We start from the raw sequence: 15709 nt of genomic DNA, 5'->3' as shown, positions 1-15709 counted from the left end.
TACCTAATTTCGGTACTTGAACGCATTTGAGTAATAGAAAGAGAGTGGGTAAATTAGAAATTCCGACGGAACCTTAAGGCAACACGCGAGAGCGCGTTACGTCAGTACGTCACTCTACCTGAAGGTCCTGAAAGCAAAACAGGGCCAGCCGAAAGCGGTCCAAAAATGTGGCTACACTTTACCAAGATAGACTCAGACAACACTGGTTGCAACATTTGTGATGTGAATTGCAAAGCTGACTAGTAGGGAAACACCTCAAACTTGAGGAAGCATGGTCAAACACAAGATGTATTTAGCTAAATGCTGAAGACTGTAACGTCTTAGATAGGCTGAGGGTGAATGAAGCAGGCAGCGCACCACAGCTAACGTTAGCAGCACCTCCTCAGCTGTAACGTTGAGAGAGGCATCGACTTCTACAACATCAGGTAACGTTATTTAATTAGCTAGCGTTAGCTGGATAAGTTGTTTCACTGCCGTTGTGGTTGTTAGATAACGGGGCTTTTCACTGTCTTCACAACGACTGCAAACGTTACTACGTTAAACGTTAAACGCTAACGTTAATCTTGCTGCAGTAATTGTCAAGGGTTCAACATAACGTATTTCCTCAGCCTGTATAGCTATCAACATGAAATAAAAAGCATTTGAGAGCTTAAACCCGTGGCTTTTTATTTGGAAGGGTTACATTTGCCATAATCTTTATTAACATTTCTTAAAATGCATTAGAATATTTTTATTTTTAGGGGTTAAAGATAAAACATTTTTTTAATGAACATTAGGGCAAATATAATACGAAAAGCCAAAGGGTTAAGCTCTCAAATGCTTTTCATTTTATGTTTCTATGTGCTACAGAGCCTGAGATATGAAGGCTTTAGTGAATACCGACCGCTCTCTCTGAGAAGTTTGGATTATTATTTTTTTACAACTGTAATTTTTTTTGTTATTAGAGCGTGTAAAGTACCGAAAATGGTACCGTTTTGGGTACCGTACCGAATTCCAGGTACCGGTATCGTACCGGTATCGGTTCAAATGTGAACGGTACCCATCCCTAGTGATACTTGTACTACAGAGTGACAATAAAAAATCTTGAATCTTGAATCTTGAAAAGGGTAAATCCCAATGCCCTGCCATGGCTAAATGACCATACGAGGGAATTAAAGAGGCAATGTAGGAGAGCAGAGAGGACATGGAAAAAAGATAAACTCCAGGTATCCCTTGTCGCTCTTAAAAAACTGATGCTGGCCTATCAGCTTGCCATTAACACATTGAGTGCCAGCGAAGCCAAATGGCGTCAGGATAAATTTACCGTAGGCTGCCAGCGACGCCAAATGGCGTCAATAACTCCAATTGCGTTTTTTGACGGGGGGATGTCGATCTAAGCCTCTTACATCGCCTCTTACAATATTGGAGCTATTGAACGTGTCTAACCTATTTTACAGAACCCTTAGGTGGCGACAGTGCTCTCCAGATGAGAGAAAGTGGAGTAAAACACACAGAAGAAGTCGTTGGGGAAAAGGAAATCGCATCGCATCCGTATGCATCGATATGCATGAAGCATAACGTTAGCTGTGCCTGCAGCAGCCAATCTGCTGCCACAATTGAGCCCCATCCGTGTCCGCTGCGATAGCCCCTCCATAATATTTAGTTGCCGACGCCAGCGTCTTTCTGAAAAGTTACATTATTCTCAGCTGGGAGCCGGCGACAGGCTGTGAAAAAGCGGGGTGCAGCGGACTTTTCAGTGCAGAGCACACGCAGAGCAAACGCACTCACAGCAGAGCCCAGAGAGACACTCCTCCCACCACGGAGGAGGAGGAGGAGGGGGGTGGGGCACGCAGGGCACTACAGCATACAACCATTGACAGTAAACAGACCCAGGCAGCAGGCTCGATGCACAGAGAGCAAACAAGCTAGAATAGGCTATCTGATGCCCACCAGCAGTAAATCAAGACCAGCAAGAAGGTGTAGGGTCTGCGCACGCAGGGGCCAGCGCTGCTGGTTGCAGCTAAAAAATATTATTTGGCCAAACAAAATTCCTTTGTTTTCACTCTTTTATTGAAGGAAATTATTTTTGAGGTGTCATTACATCAGAAAATATTAGCAATGAGTCAATGATGTGCTTGAAATGCTTCCTTTCACAAAAGGCTGAATATCTCAGGTTCTAGAAAAAAATGGCTGTTTTTGGTCAAATCAAGCTATCTTCTCCGGCTCATAACTAAAGAACGGAAAATGGGATCAATAAACTTTTTTTTGCAGGTGATAGAAGAGAGTCTCATCGTTATTTGTGGGTGTTCAGTAGGGGTGTCACAATATATCGTCCCACGAAATTTCGCGATAGTAAAACGTCACGATATGTATCGTTGAGATGAAATCTCATATCGCAAAAAAAAAAAAAAAATTTTTTTTTTTTTTCAAAAAATAGACTAAGAAACGTCTTTGTTTGTTGAAGTTCAATGTGTGGAAAGTAGTTCAGTTGAACAAGTCTCTGAAGAGACACATGAGAAGTTATACAGGAGAGAAACCATTCAATTGAGTTTCTGGCAAAACTGTTTACTTGACAGGAAAAACTGAAGATGCATAAAAAATAGATTAAGAAAAGTCTTGTTGTTTGAGTTTGAAGAAAAACTGAAGATGCATAATGAGAATTTATACTGCTGAGAAACCTTTTAGTTCAAAGTAAATCTAAGTGACGGTGTAACTCATTCTATTTCAAGATAAGCCTTATCTCCAATCTCATGTTTTTTCTAGTTGTTATTGTAATAACAATTTCAAACAGCATGTTTTGTATTTGTGCATTTCAAATAAAATACTACTTTTCCAGTCATATATTGTCATTATTCAAGTTTAAAAAAATATTGTTAAAATCGTATCGTATCGTATCGTTATCGTGAACCCAGTATCGTGATACGTATCGTATCGTGAACTGAGTGTATCGTGACACCCCTAGTGTTCAGTGTTTACATAGTAATATCACACAATATTCTGTGGGCCTCGAGAAATCACTGAAAACGCTCTGAAACTCTGGCACTGGGAGCGTCCGTTCTCCAAAAGTGGCTGGCACTCAATGAGTTAAAGAAGCTAGGTATTCCTATTTTTCTAAACTAATTATTAATAGCCGTCACAACCCCAGGGTCCTATTCCAAACTATCAACTCTGTAATAAATCCTCCACCCATCCAGCACATGGAAGTTTCCACTGACAAATGTGAGCAGTTTCTCCAACATTTCAAAAGCAAAATCAATGATATAAGGCTCCAGATTGCTCTGGAATCAAAAAACCTATGTACTGTACCTGCACCTATATATTTTGATTCCTTGGCTAGCATGTCCCACTTTAAGGAAATCTCTATGCTGGATTTAGAGGACATCATCTCTGAGCTAAACTCATCGACCTGTCAATTGGATGTTATTCCCACTAGGTTTCTCAAGGAGGTACTTCAAACAGTTGGCCAACATATTCTTTCTATTATTAACTGCTCATTATCCACTGGATCTTTCCCCTCCAGTTTTAAACATGCAATAGTCCGACCTCTCCTGAAGAAACCCACACTTGACCCTCTAATTCTTGACAATTTTAGACCAATCTCGAACCTACCATTTTCATCAAAGCTTTTAGAAAAGGCTGTTGGCACACAACTTACTTCATTTATGAATAATAATAGTATTTTTGAACCATTTCAATCTGGATTCCATGTCCAACATAGCACAGAAACAGCTCTTATCAAGGTCTCAAATGACTTACTGCTTGCAGCTGACTCAGGGGCCTGTTCAATCCTAATTCTGCTTGACTTGAGCTCTGCATTTGATACAGTTGACCACGGCATCCTGGTAGAACACCCTGAAAACCTTGTGGGCATTAAAGACACCTCCCTTGCCTGGTTTCGCTCCTACCTGTGATAGGTCCTTCTCTGTTGTAATGGGAGAAGTCTCCTCATCCTCTGCCCCCCTTTCATGTGGTGTTCCTCAAGGCTCGATTTTGGGTCCTTTATTATTTTGTATTTATATGCTTGCTTTGGGACAGATTTTCCGCAATCACAATATTAATTTCCATTGTTATGCGGACGACACGCAGCTATATTAAATTAAAGCACTTCATTTTAAGATGCACATTTTTCCAAAGCACTCTGTTGTATGTTATTTTTAAATGCATTATTTTACTTGAAATGAGAAAAGAACATTTATTTATTATAGTAGGCTAGTTATGTATAATTAATCCAGTTAAATATGAAAACTGTAAATAAGCATTGTTGATGTTTATTTTGATTTAACAGTCAGTTGTTGACTACATACAGACGTACCATTAGGCTACTTCATCATTGAGTTCAGTGGCACTGAATCATAGTGCAAGCTACGTTACAATGTTCCGGACCTTTGCTTGAGGAAATTTTCTCTAACTGGACCTCTTTGAATTTTAATTGAGTGCCCCTGCTCTACAGGCTAGCCATCACTGATATAGAATGTTTGGTCAGTAATGTGGGTCTCCCAATCCCTCCGCTCTGCAGTAAACAGAAAATAAATTTGTGGAATCCTCTCTCCTGATTGGATAAAAGTGGGATGGGATCCCAGAAAATGTATATTCTCTATACTGCAGAGCGGAGGATCCATGTTATTTTAATACCACTACAGCTCAATTAACTTGAGCACACATGCAAACTCCAAACAGCTGTTAAGTTTTGAATTTGTCTGTCAAAATGCAAACAAAGTGAAGTTTGTATACTGTGTGTGTGTGTGTGTGTGTGTGTGTGTGTGTGTGTGTGTGTGAGTGTGTGCGTGTGCGTGTGCGTGTGCGTGTTCGTGCATGCGTTCGTGTGCATACGTACAGCAGAGTGGTAGTGATGAGGTTGTGGTGTGTGTTTCCCAGGTGGTGCAGAAGCAGAGGGAAGGCCCTAACCGCCGCGGCTCTCACCCCCTCGTCTTGACACTGCAGCGCCTTGGAAAACACGCGCACGCGCCACGTCTCACACACACCCGGACGCAGCAGGGCCAGCAGCGACACACACTCCGCCTGGACCTGAGGCGCTGGAGACACACACGCACGCGCGCACACACACACACACACACACACACACTTCAGTGTCTACTCATGTCAAAATGTCTGCTATTGTGTGATGCAGCCGGAATACTCACAGAAGCAGGAGGCCAGTCTCTGAGCCAAGGCAGGCAAACTGGAAGGGAATCCTGAGCTCTGATAGGCCGAGACAGACTTGCACTCGCACACCCAGGGGAGGGACAGCAGGGCACACACGCGCCGCTGGAGCCCCTCCTCACCCTGGAGCCTCACTGTTCAAACACACACACATCAGCCATATTGGTATAATGGAATATGATAGAAAAATATGGTCCAGGTCGAAAAGATCCGGAGTTATGCTTTCACCAAGAAAAATAAATTGCATGTTTAAAGACAGTATGGTGGAAGAGAGTATGTATGTATGATGATGACATAATTTATAGTTCAAGTATACACACTCCACCAGAGGGGCGAGTGGTGAACAGATGACTTTAGCCCAACCAAAACCCAACTACATGAAGAAAGCGGTCATATACAGGACCACTGTGTCTTGGAATTGTCTACCAAGCAATATCACACTATCACACACACAATGATGTTTGTCACATCACTTTTCCATTCTATGTTTGTTTTCTAGAGTATAGAGAGATGTACTTACCGTATTTTAATATTTAGGTCCATTGGCCAGCTAGAGGGCTAGCTGACCATGCTTTTGTCTGTCCATGGTTTAGATTTGCTTTTTACTTTTTGTTCTTTTCCTTTTTGTTTTTGTATTTTACTTTATTGCTCGTTATGTAATGTGTATTGTTGTTGTCTTGGACCGCAGGAAAACTAGCTGTCGTCTTGGCATCAGCTAATGGGGATCCGTTTAATAAACAAATAAACAAGTGAGTGAGTGAGTGTGAGTGTGTGTGTGTGTGTGTGTGTGTGTGTGTGTGTGTGTGTGTGTGTGTGTCCTTACTGGTCATGTACAGCATGGAGTCGAGGACCGCAACAGTGTTATGGACAGTAGACTGAAGTTGGGCTTTGTCTGAGACAGGTTTAGCCCCACCTTCTAATATTGATTGGCAGCTCTTCATGGCTCTGCCCAGAGTCTCAGTTGACACCCAGAGGAGAGGAGGCAGACTGACAACATCAAAAGAAGAAGAATAAAGATTGATGGATAGAGAGGTGGAGAGTGATAGAATGAGAATGTGTTGCATGCTATAGCAAAGACATGTCAGACAATAGACCCTTTTCACAAATTCACAGCAGCAATTTTGAAGTGTCAAAGCACAGTAAACACAGGGTAACCAATGTCATTAATGATGGTTCCATTCCATTTAGGTGTTCCAGTGCCAGGGCCCTCATTAATGTTATTGGTTACACCCGTTTACCCTGCTTTGACACTCAGAATGGCTGCTGTGAAAAGGGTCTATTGCGCAGGACACAGTCAACAAAATTAATTCAAATTCAGAGTCTGTTTACAGCAACGAAAGGACAAGACAAACACAGAAAGGTGAAAAAGAGAGGGAGAATGACAGAGAGAGAGAGAGAGAGAATGACAGAGAGAGAGAGAGAGAGAGAGAGAGAGAGAGAGAGAGAGAGTGAGAGAGAGAGTGAGAGCATGTGCATGTTACCTGGTGGGAGAGGAGCAGAGGGCTGCCAGGTGGAGGATGTGGGACAGACCCTCCAGAGCAGGTAGAGTCTGGAGGAGGTCGTCGGGGTCAGAGTTCAGAAAGGTCAGCAGCTCCTCCAGCCGACTGTTCACCACAGCCCAAACTTCGCTCCGCACACGCATGTCCACCTCCCTTCACACACGCACAGAGACAAACACATTTGAAACTCAAAAAGTCATTACCGCATTGAATTTGAGACATCAGTTTAATTACAGTAAACAAATGAGACCATCACTGAGAAGACTGACAGCCTTGTTTGGCGGCCTCTAAACATCTAATTTACATTGTATGTCACATCAGCCTAATACAAGATGGATTTGTCTTATTAATGTTACTGTATTATGGCAGTCAATCTGAAATGGGTGAAGCTTATTGTTAGTTATGTTGACGTACCGTGTGTAATGGACTGTCAAGCGTTCCTTTTTTGTACCCATATTTTATTTCAAGTACTGTCACGTCTTATGTATAAACCTGAACTGGAAAAAGGTTCATGAAGACGAAGCGCTGGTGAACCAGGGAGCGTGAGCTGGGGAGAGAAGCGGCTGCATCAGGCAAAGCTAACCTAAGCAGCTACAAAGGTAGTGGGTACAGTAACCTTCATCCCACTCTCATTTGGTTCAACTGGCCTTCTGAAATTATGTTTCACTGCGACCAAACTACTTGGAAACTTAGGCCATGTCCACACGGAGACGGAAGCAATCTTTTTTTTTTCGTTTAAGAAAAGTTTTCCATAAACACAGAATCGTTTCAAGAAATGTGTGTATCCACATGAAACCACTGAAACCTAGAGATGCTGCGATCCGATCATGTGATCGGATATCGGCGCGATATCAGCCAAAAAACATGGATCGGATCGGATCGGATTCCAGCGAAAATGACCGATCCAAGGCTCCGATATAAGCACTCCATTCCATGACTCCGCTCCAGGATTTCTATCCAGCATGCAGCAGCAGCAGCAGCACACAGAGGCCAGGGCCAAAACGTCAGACACACCCGTCCTTAACCTATGTGCGATTCGAAATCACCCGTCCGCACCATAGACTGGCAAAACATGGCTGCCCCCAGTGTGGCTGACAGAAACAACCACTATTGCAATTTGCAAGACATGTCCCGCAAGGTTTCTGAGATTAGGGGAAAGTCTGAGCTGGCGTTACGCTAAACCAAACGTGGGGATGAGGCAGCGGATTTGTTTTGGCGTTAACGTTAGTTGTTGTGATGATGGCTAACGGGGCTAACGTTAGCTAGCTGGTTAGGCTATCTAGTTGCAGGGAAGCGCTCCACAAGCTTGTTGTGACCAAAACCCCCGCATTTAAAGCATTTCATACTCCCAGAGCTGGCGTAAACCATAGAGAACCTCATGCATTAGCCTACTCAAAATGTAACGTCCAGGGTTTGTGTCTCCAAAATCAACTAACGTTAACGTTACATGCAAGCTAACGTAGCTAGCTGCGGAGCACTCATGATCTATAAGGAAAACGAATGCGCACATAGCCTACATAATTGTCAACATCACATACATGTATTTTCTTTAATCTAGACTACAGGCATCATTTTTCAGTCAAAAGTGAAACGACACAGATGGCGTATAGTGAGGCTTTCCATGCCTCACTATAGAACTGGCCCCATGCAAAATTCAGACCGCTTATATGTTGCCGTCATGCCAATAAGAGTCTAAATGTATTTTTTTATGTTTTATCTGCAGACTAAGCAGCTAGGCTTTCGGTTCTATAAAAGCCATTATTTTTTGTAATGACTATTGAGTGATACACTTTACTAAAAAAAATATTATATCACAATAGTGATGTCAGATTTGCTTAGGTCAGAGCTATGGAATATTAAATCCATCTTTGCTCACAACATTTGCCCTTTCTTTCTTCTTCTTTTTTACCCCAGGTGTGCATAAAATACAGGTTAAGAACTTATGATAAAGTCATGGAAATCCATTGGTCAAAATGTGTATGAACCCTGAAGGGTTAAATTGAGCATTTATGAGAGATTTCAAAAATATCGAGATATATATCGTGTATCGCGATATAGCCGAAAAACATTGCAATATTCTTTAGAGGCCATATCGCCCAGCCCTAATTTGATTGTTATGTTTTAGTTTTACATCAAATGAATTAGATGAACTAAATTGTTTACATACTATATTACCAAAGCACACACATACATACCTAACCCTAAAAATGTTTGTTGCCTGCTAGCTATCAGACAGCATAGAGAGACTTAAATATGTGCTGTATCGGTATCGGATCGAAATCGGTATCGAATCGGGTATCGAAATTTGATCGGAATCGGATCGGTTTTGAGCTAAAATATCGAAATCGGATCGGAATTGAAAAATCTTGATCGCAGCATCTCTACTGAAACCGCTGTAGTATATATGCCAGGCCGGTAAGTGGCACTGTAACGCTGCCACGTCACAGTGCAACCATGTGGTCGTCAAACCTCTCACTTCCCTATTCACGTTGTATTTGCGAGGGATATATATAGAGCATCCAGAGTATGTCCGTTACACTCAGGGTTTACATTTAATTTCATTTCATTTTGTCCAATATTAAAATATTCCAGAATTGCATGTTGTATTAAAAATAAATATTATTTCTATCTAACACATTTAGCCTGATTTTGTTAAGCTGTGGTCACACCGAGATATTTCTTTTTCGCTCTGTCGCTTGATTCAACCCTTTGGAATCGCTCTGTCGCTCTGTTTAAATCGCTCATCAACAGGCACACGAATTGACGGACATGTGGGGGCTATAACGTTACGCAATGTCATGCTGTTTGTCCACTACGAGCCCCCGTCGTTGTTTACAAGCTAAGCCTATCAGCGTGCTCCTAATGCGAGCTCCATACCTGTAGTACAGACTTCACTTCATGTCAGCTGTCAGCCTGTCAATGCAGTTTGTTGCCACACAATAAACCAGCGGTTTGTTCCAAGCCTGTGTGAACCTTGACTCGCTCTCACACGGCAGCCAATCAGCGTTGGACAGCGAGCGACTGATGCCAGCGTATTTTCGCTCGAGTTGGGATATTTCATCTCGGGCGACGAGCGTATTTTCTCCCTATCGCTCTGTCTCTGCCGCTCGGACGCCCAGCGATTTTTCTCCCCGGCGAATATACGCTCAATCGCTCATTTGCATTGACTTTGTATGTAAACTCGATGCCAGCAAAAAACTTGAATAGGTCGGTGTGAACGCAGCTTTAGTGTTATTGTAAAAACTTAGCCGCCACTAAGCCTTCTGGGAAATATCCGATGAAGGGAGGGGAGGGGTGGATGGGAAGAGTCAGCTGTGGAGCCCTGAGGATGTTGTACACGCTGTTCTCCGTGTCCACTTGTTGCTGACGGTGGTAATAGAGGAGCATTATATTTTGCTGCAAGAGCCCTAACAGGCTCAGTAGCTGCAGTAGCACGAACGCTAGTGCACTGTAGCCTAGGGATGTTCATTTTTAAAAATTCCATAATCGAAAATCGGGAAAATTAACGATCAATTATCGATTATCGATAGCGTAATAATAATAATAATAATATATATATATTTTTTTTACTCTGGTCTGGTAATAACGTTGCGCGTTCTCGGCCAGCTATAATGGCGATGCCGCTGTGTAGTAAGAATATCAGACACTAGCGCTGTGGCCAGGTAAACAAACATGTTACATGTCAGGTTACATGATGTAAGGCAATCGGCGTCTTCCAGCTTAGCTGAGAGCACAAGAGTCAAATCAACAGGCCTGAGCCTCACTGAGGTCCGCAGACCGCTGGGTGCGTTTGTTTGTGTCCCCGGCGCATGCCGGTGTGAATTCCCCATGTTTAAAACAGTTTTGTTGGCACAAAGGACTATATGAAGCTCCACCTCACGTTAGTCGGCTGTGCAATGGAGTAGGGCGAGGAGGAACGAATTCCACCCAAACCTAGTCCGCAAAAAAAAAAAATAATAATAATAATAATAATTAAATAATAACAATAATCGATCCAAATTCCACATGATCGATTCAATTCCTTAACGATCAATTATCGATTTTCGATAATTGATGAACATCCCTACTGTAGCCTAAATTGTTGCTGGCGAGAGAGGTGGGGCTATGGCGTCATCGGTTCAGGAAAGATGCGTATGGGTTGTAAACATGGAAATGCAAGGGTGGCGTCTTCAGATTTATTCACTCTGGGACCCGGTTTCAAAAATTAGCGTATACTCCCAGAATGTATACTCCCAGAATGTATACTCCCAGAACGTATACTCCCAGAATGTATACTCCCAGAACGTATACTCCCAGAACGCTGGTTCCGTCTGGACGAAACATCTATACGAGAAAAAACTTTAGCGGATACACCTAAACTTGTCTCCGTGTGGACATGGCCTTAAGACGAACGAGTGCCCAATGATAATGGTAAATAACGATGCCCATTTGACCTTTATTTAACCAGGTTATTCTCATTGAGATTAAAAACCTCTTTTGCAAGAGAGACCTGGCCAAGAGGCAGGACAGGGTTACAGACATACAGTTACACCACACCATTTGCATATAAGCAACTAACAACCAAAGATTAAAATAAAATAAAAAGTACAACATATTTCACATTGATAGGCATGATTCAATCTAATAACTATTGTTACCACTCATAAATCATGACAGGTAGCCGTTATTTTGTTACTGCAATGCATTTACTGTATGCAATGCATGATGGCTTTTAATTGACTACCGGGCCAGCCAGTATGCTATGTAACTCACGTCGGTGTTGATTTGGGCATCTTGCTGACCGACGGGACAACAGGTAAGCAGGGTTTCTTGGCAGCCGTCTCTCCATCCTTTAAGTCCTGTATCACCATAGCAACCTCAGCCTTCAGCGCAGCTTGAAGAAACCCCTCCGCACACTGTAACACACAACCATCACACACACACACACACACACACACACACACACACACACACACACACACACACACACACCTTTTAACTGTGAAGGAGGGAGAAAGAGTATGTGTACTACTCTAAAGCATAGTACACATTTTACTCCAAAGCATGGCACCCACTCTATCCCCTCCAATATTCCGCCACTATTTAAAGCATGGCATAGCATGGCAATATTCCGCCACTATTTAAAGCATGGCACCCATGCTCTTAGTATTTTGCCACTATTCAAAGCATGGCACACACTCTTCCCTAAAGCAAGGCACCCATAAGCTCTATATGTGAACATGTGCTTATTTGGCAAAATGACTCACTACTAAAGGCTTGCAGCCAATTAAATTATAATTTGGTTGCTTAGAAATTGACATATGTCCGTTTGCAAGATGTGCGTCTATATTTCTCATTCTCTCCCCACCTCCTCCCTCCCCCTGCTCTCTTCTCCCCCACACCCCCCCCTTCCCCTCTCCTGCTCTCTCCTCTTGCTCCTTCCCCACCTCCTATACCCTCCAACATCTCCCATTCCCTCCCCACCCCATCACTCTCTCACATTCCCCCTGCTCTTCCCCCTTCTCCTGCTCTCTCCTCTGCTCTCTCTTCATTTCTATATTATCAATTGTTCAAATGTTATCTTTATTCTGTATATTCTTGTTACTGTTGTGTCAGCTAGAATCAGCTAGACATACTTTCTGTGAAGCCCTCTGAGACATGCTTGTGAATTAGGGCTATATAAATAAACTTGACTTAAACTTGACTTGACTTGAGAGAGACACACCCACAATAACAGAGAGACAGAGAAAGAAAGAGAGGTGAGGAGAAACATGCCGTACCTTGGCCTGGTTCTCCGTTCCAACCGTGTGCGCCAGGGTCCGGCAGACCTCAATGACTCTCTGCCTCCGTAGCAACATGGTGACCTCGTAACCCGGGGCAACGGACAGCAGGAAGCTGAAGAGCAGGCAGAGTGACTCGCTGACCTCTGACCCCAACGAGAGGCCCGACCCTCCCAGAGTACACACACATTTGAACAGCTGCGACAGATAGGTGGGCTCAAACCCCGGTGTGTGTGCATGAGACTGAAACACACAGCGTGTCAAGTTCAGCAGCTCGCCTTCGTACGCCTGCTGCTCGGCCAGGCCCGTGGCAGCGTGTGCATGCACCGTGGTGGGTGTGTAAGAGTGCGTTTCCAGCAGCTGAATGTAGGCCGTGAAGAACTCATGGCCCCGGCTCTCGGGGAAGCCTCCTAGCTCCACCAGCTGCCTCAACATCACCATGGAGATCTTCCTAAGCCTGGCGGTGCCGTTGGCCAAAAAGAAGCATGCTGTTTCCCAGGCCACGGCCACGTCGCGCCGGGACACCACTCCCCTCAGGACATCCGTCACAACGCCGAGCGTCACGGCGGCCAGTGTCTCCAAGGCGGCGGCCGAAGAGAGGAGGAGCGGGGAGGGGGTGAGGTAGGCGGAGACGCACGCAGGGGAGATGGAGAAGCAGTTGAGCGCTACGGGCCACTGCTGATGCATGTGAGCGCCCATGGTGTGCCCATGTCCTCCCAGCGTGGTGAGGTGTGTGTCGAGGATGTCGCAGAGGTCCTGGGCCAATCGAAGCAGCTCCTCTGTGAGGTCGCTGAAGATGACCGGCGCTTTGACCCGCAGTAGGTGCAGTAAAGAGCAGAGAACGGTGGAGACCGGAGCGTGGATCGCATCGCAGTCGGGAGCCGCCGCCACTCGCAGCAGCCGCCCCACCACCCACCTGCTGAAGTCTAGAGCGAGGGAGACGGGGAAATATCAGAGGTGAAAGGAGAAGAGAGAAACGTGGATCCACACAGAGAGTGACACAGATTTGATTGTGTTTTCATCGAGGAGTAGCTCTCACCAGTGCAGCTCTGTGTGGTGTCCGGGTACTCGGCGGGGTGGCAGGCCGGGTTGGCGAACATCAGAGAGGAGAATTTGATGATATGCTGCACAAAGTCCAGTAGCATCTCTGCAGGCTCTGAACTGGACTTCTTACTCAGCCCCAGAGCAACTGGGAGAACACAGACATCAGACCAGCTTAAAGTACCAATGAAACTGTATTTTGAAAGTATCTTGCTTCCTTTTGATGTATTTCTAGTAATCTAGTTGAAACAGGATATTAGGGCAGAGAGGGATCATTCAAAAGTATAAATCAATGGGATATCAGTTTGTTTGATGGGAAGAGAGGAGAGGTGGGATTGTCAAAAAGCTGATGGTATTATGTGTTGCCATTTTCATTTAGCCTACTGGTACACCATGATGTCACCATTAATAGTAGTGGGATTAAAAGTAATGGGATTTTGATATGAAAACACAAGAATATACAAATGTTCTAACTTTTGTTGGCATATATTGTATAAATAGGTGTATATTGTGGCATGGAAAATTAGCCAACAAGGTGATCATTTTAATTGTATTGTGACTTTAACTGAGAATGGATTAAGTTTTGGGCAAAGGGGGGTTGTGGTTACATGGCAGCACATAAACCAACAAATAGTCAAGAAGATTCAATGAGCATATTATGTAAATGTAATAGAAGAACTGCTTCAGGTTCAACTGGTCATCAACAAGCTGGATTAGAATAAGTGATGGTACTACTAACTAGGGTGACCAGATGTCCCACTTTTGTGGGATTGCACAGCATTTTGAATGCCTTTTCCCATGTCCCACATATTGAGATGATGTCCCACATTTTGATTGGTTCTAGTTTTCAAAAGCCAAACCACTGAGAGAGAGACAGAGACTAATTTAAGAAAAAAAACATTCTCTTTTCTGATGTCTTTACTTCTATCTTCGGGTTGTAGACTGTTGGTCATGACAAAAGAAGAAATTTGAAGATGTCATATTGGGCTTTGTGGGGGGAAATGATCGCCTTTTTTCACCATTTGTTGAAATTCAATAGACCAAACGATTAATCAATTAAGTCACTCTAGAATAGATGATAGGTGAAAACCACTGACTGAATGGAGCAGAGTGAAACTGTGACAATAGTGACATGGAGAAGTTGCTGCTGAAAGCTAGTCATTTTGTCTCTCTCTGTGGGCTGACATTAGCCTGGTAAACCAGGCGGTCACGTCTGGTAGAACGAAATGAAATATGAGTTCACGTGACCGGCTGGTTTACCAGGCTAGGCTGACACGTGTCTGGACACAGTCAATGGTCTGGACCTCTGGACTCACCGACATCCACATCAGTCAGGATCCTGTGGATGAACTGACACAGGATCTGTCTGGGTTTCTGCACCACCTGCTCGTACTCAGCCGCACTGGCGCTGCAAATATACGATGTAACGTTATTTAGAGAAACATGGTGGCTGGCAGCAAATGTTCTCATTGGGTAAACTAAGCTCAGTAACGTTAGTGTACCTCAGTGCACAGTTTAACCATGAGTGTCATAATCATATGCTGAGTCTGTCAACACGTGCTAGCTTAGCTTAGCCAACATAGCCAGTTACCTAGCAAGCTCATGGAGAGCGGGTATCATCGCAGACATTTCCAGTCCTTCCATTATTATCGCAGTCACAGTTTAATCAACACATGAAAAGTGTATCTATGAAGAATTTATCTGGTAATTACAACGGGTAACGCTACATAACTTGAAACTTTCGCTCCATCTCCTTCTTCTTCTTCTTTTGCTTTTAATGGCGGTTGGCAAACAACTTTCGGGTGCATTACCGCCACCCACTGATCGGGAGTGTGGACTAAAATCTATCTAACTTTCGCTCCAAAACACTGACCTAAATAATCAAATAATCCAAAATGACGTTTTTGTTTTAATACCGAGGCTCCTCAAGGATACTTGGCAGATATTTAACTGTTTCAGACTTGCACGCACCTGACCTTGGTCTCTATATTCACTACTTTAACATTTAGCCAGTCAGTTCTTCTCAAATATAGTGTGTGTAAGATAACTTAAAGAGGACCCATATCAAACCATCAATTCTTCCCTTGGGGGCTCCATCTTATCAACCCATAAAGATAGCCATGTGAATTTTCATGCATTTATTGACTAAAATACTGCTTTCCAACTGCTAGAGTAAGTGTGGAGTCGACAAAAGAAAACATCAAGCTATTCATTTTGTTTAGTAGATTATGTTTAATTATTAAATAGTAATATCCAATGCACAACATTTAC

At 43.6% G+C, this 15709-nt stretch overlaps 1 protein-coding gene across 1 annotated transcript in view; it reads right to left on the bottom strand.

The window, feature by feature from the left end:
* The window catches only part of atr (ATR checkpoint kinase), a gene marked incomplete at its 5' end in the record, with an annotated part of 56105 nt that extends 41023 nt beyond the window's left edge, over positions 1-15082 (bottom strand). Inside the window, 9 exons of the mRNA XM_083632489.1 lie at positions 4814-5012; positions 5121-5273; positions 5963-6126; positions 6621-6791; positions 11391-11533; positions 12398-13323; positions 13437-13586; positions 14755-14846; positions 15030-15082. Of these exons, the coding sequence (XP_083488615.1) occupies positions 4814-5012; positions 5121-5273; positions 5963-6126; positions 6621-6791; positions 11391-11533; positions 12398-13323; positions 13437-13586; positions 14755-14846; positions 15030-15082 (2051 nt within the window). The remainder of the gene's footprint in view (positions 1-4813; positions 5013-5120; positions 5274-5962; positions 6127-6620; positions 6792-11390; positions 11534-12397; positions 13324-13436; positions 13587-14754; positions 14847-15029) is intronic.
* Between the last annotated feature and the right edge of the window lie 627 nt (positions 15083-15709).

The sequence above is a fragment of the Poromitra crassiceps genome, assembly GCF_964638095.1.
Source record: "Poromitra crassiceps genome assembly, chromosome: 3".
Taxonomy (NCBI): Eukaryota; Metazoa; Chordata; class Actinopteri; order Beryciformes; family Melamphaidae; genus Poromitra; species Poromitra crassiceps.
Note: the sequence above shows the minus strand (reverse complement) of the source record. Positions and strands in the feature narration are given on the sequence as shown.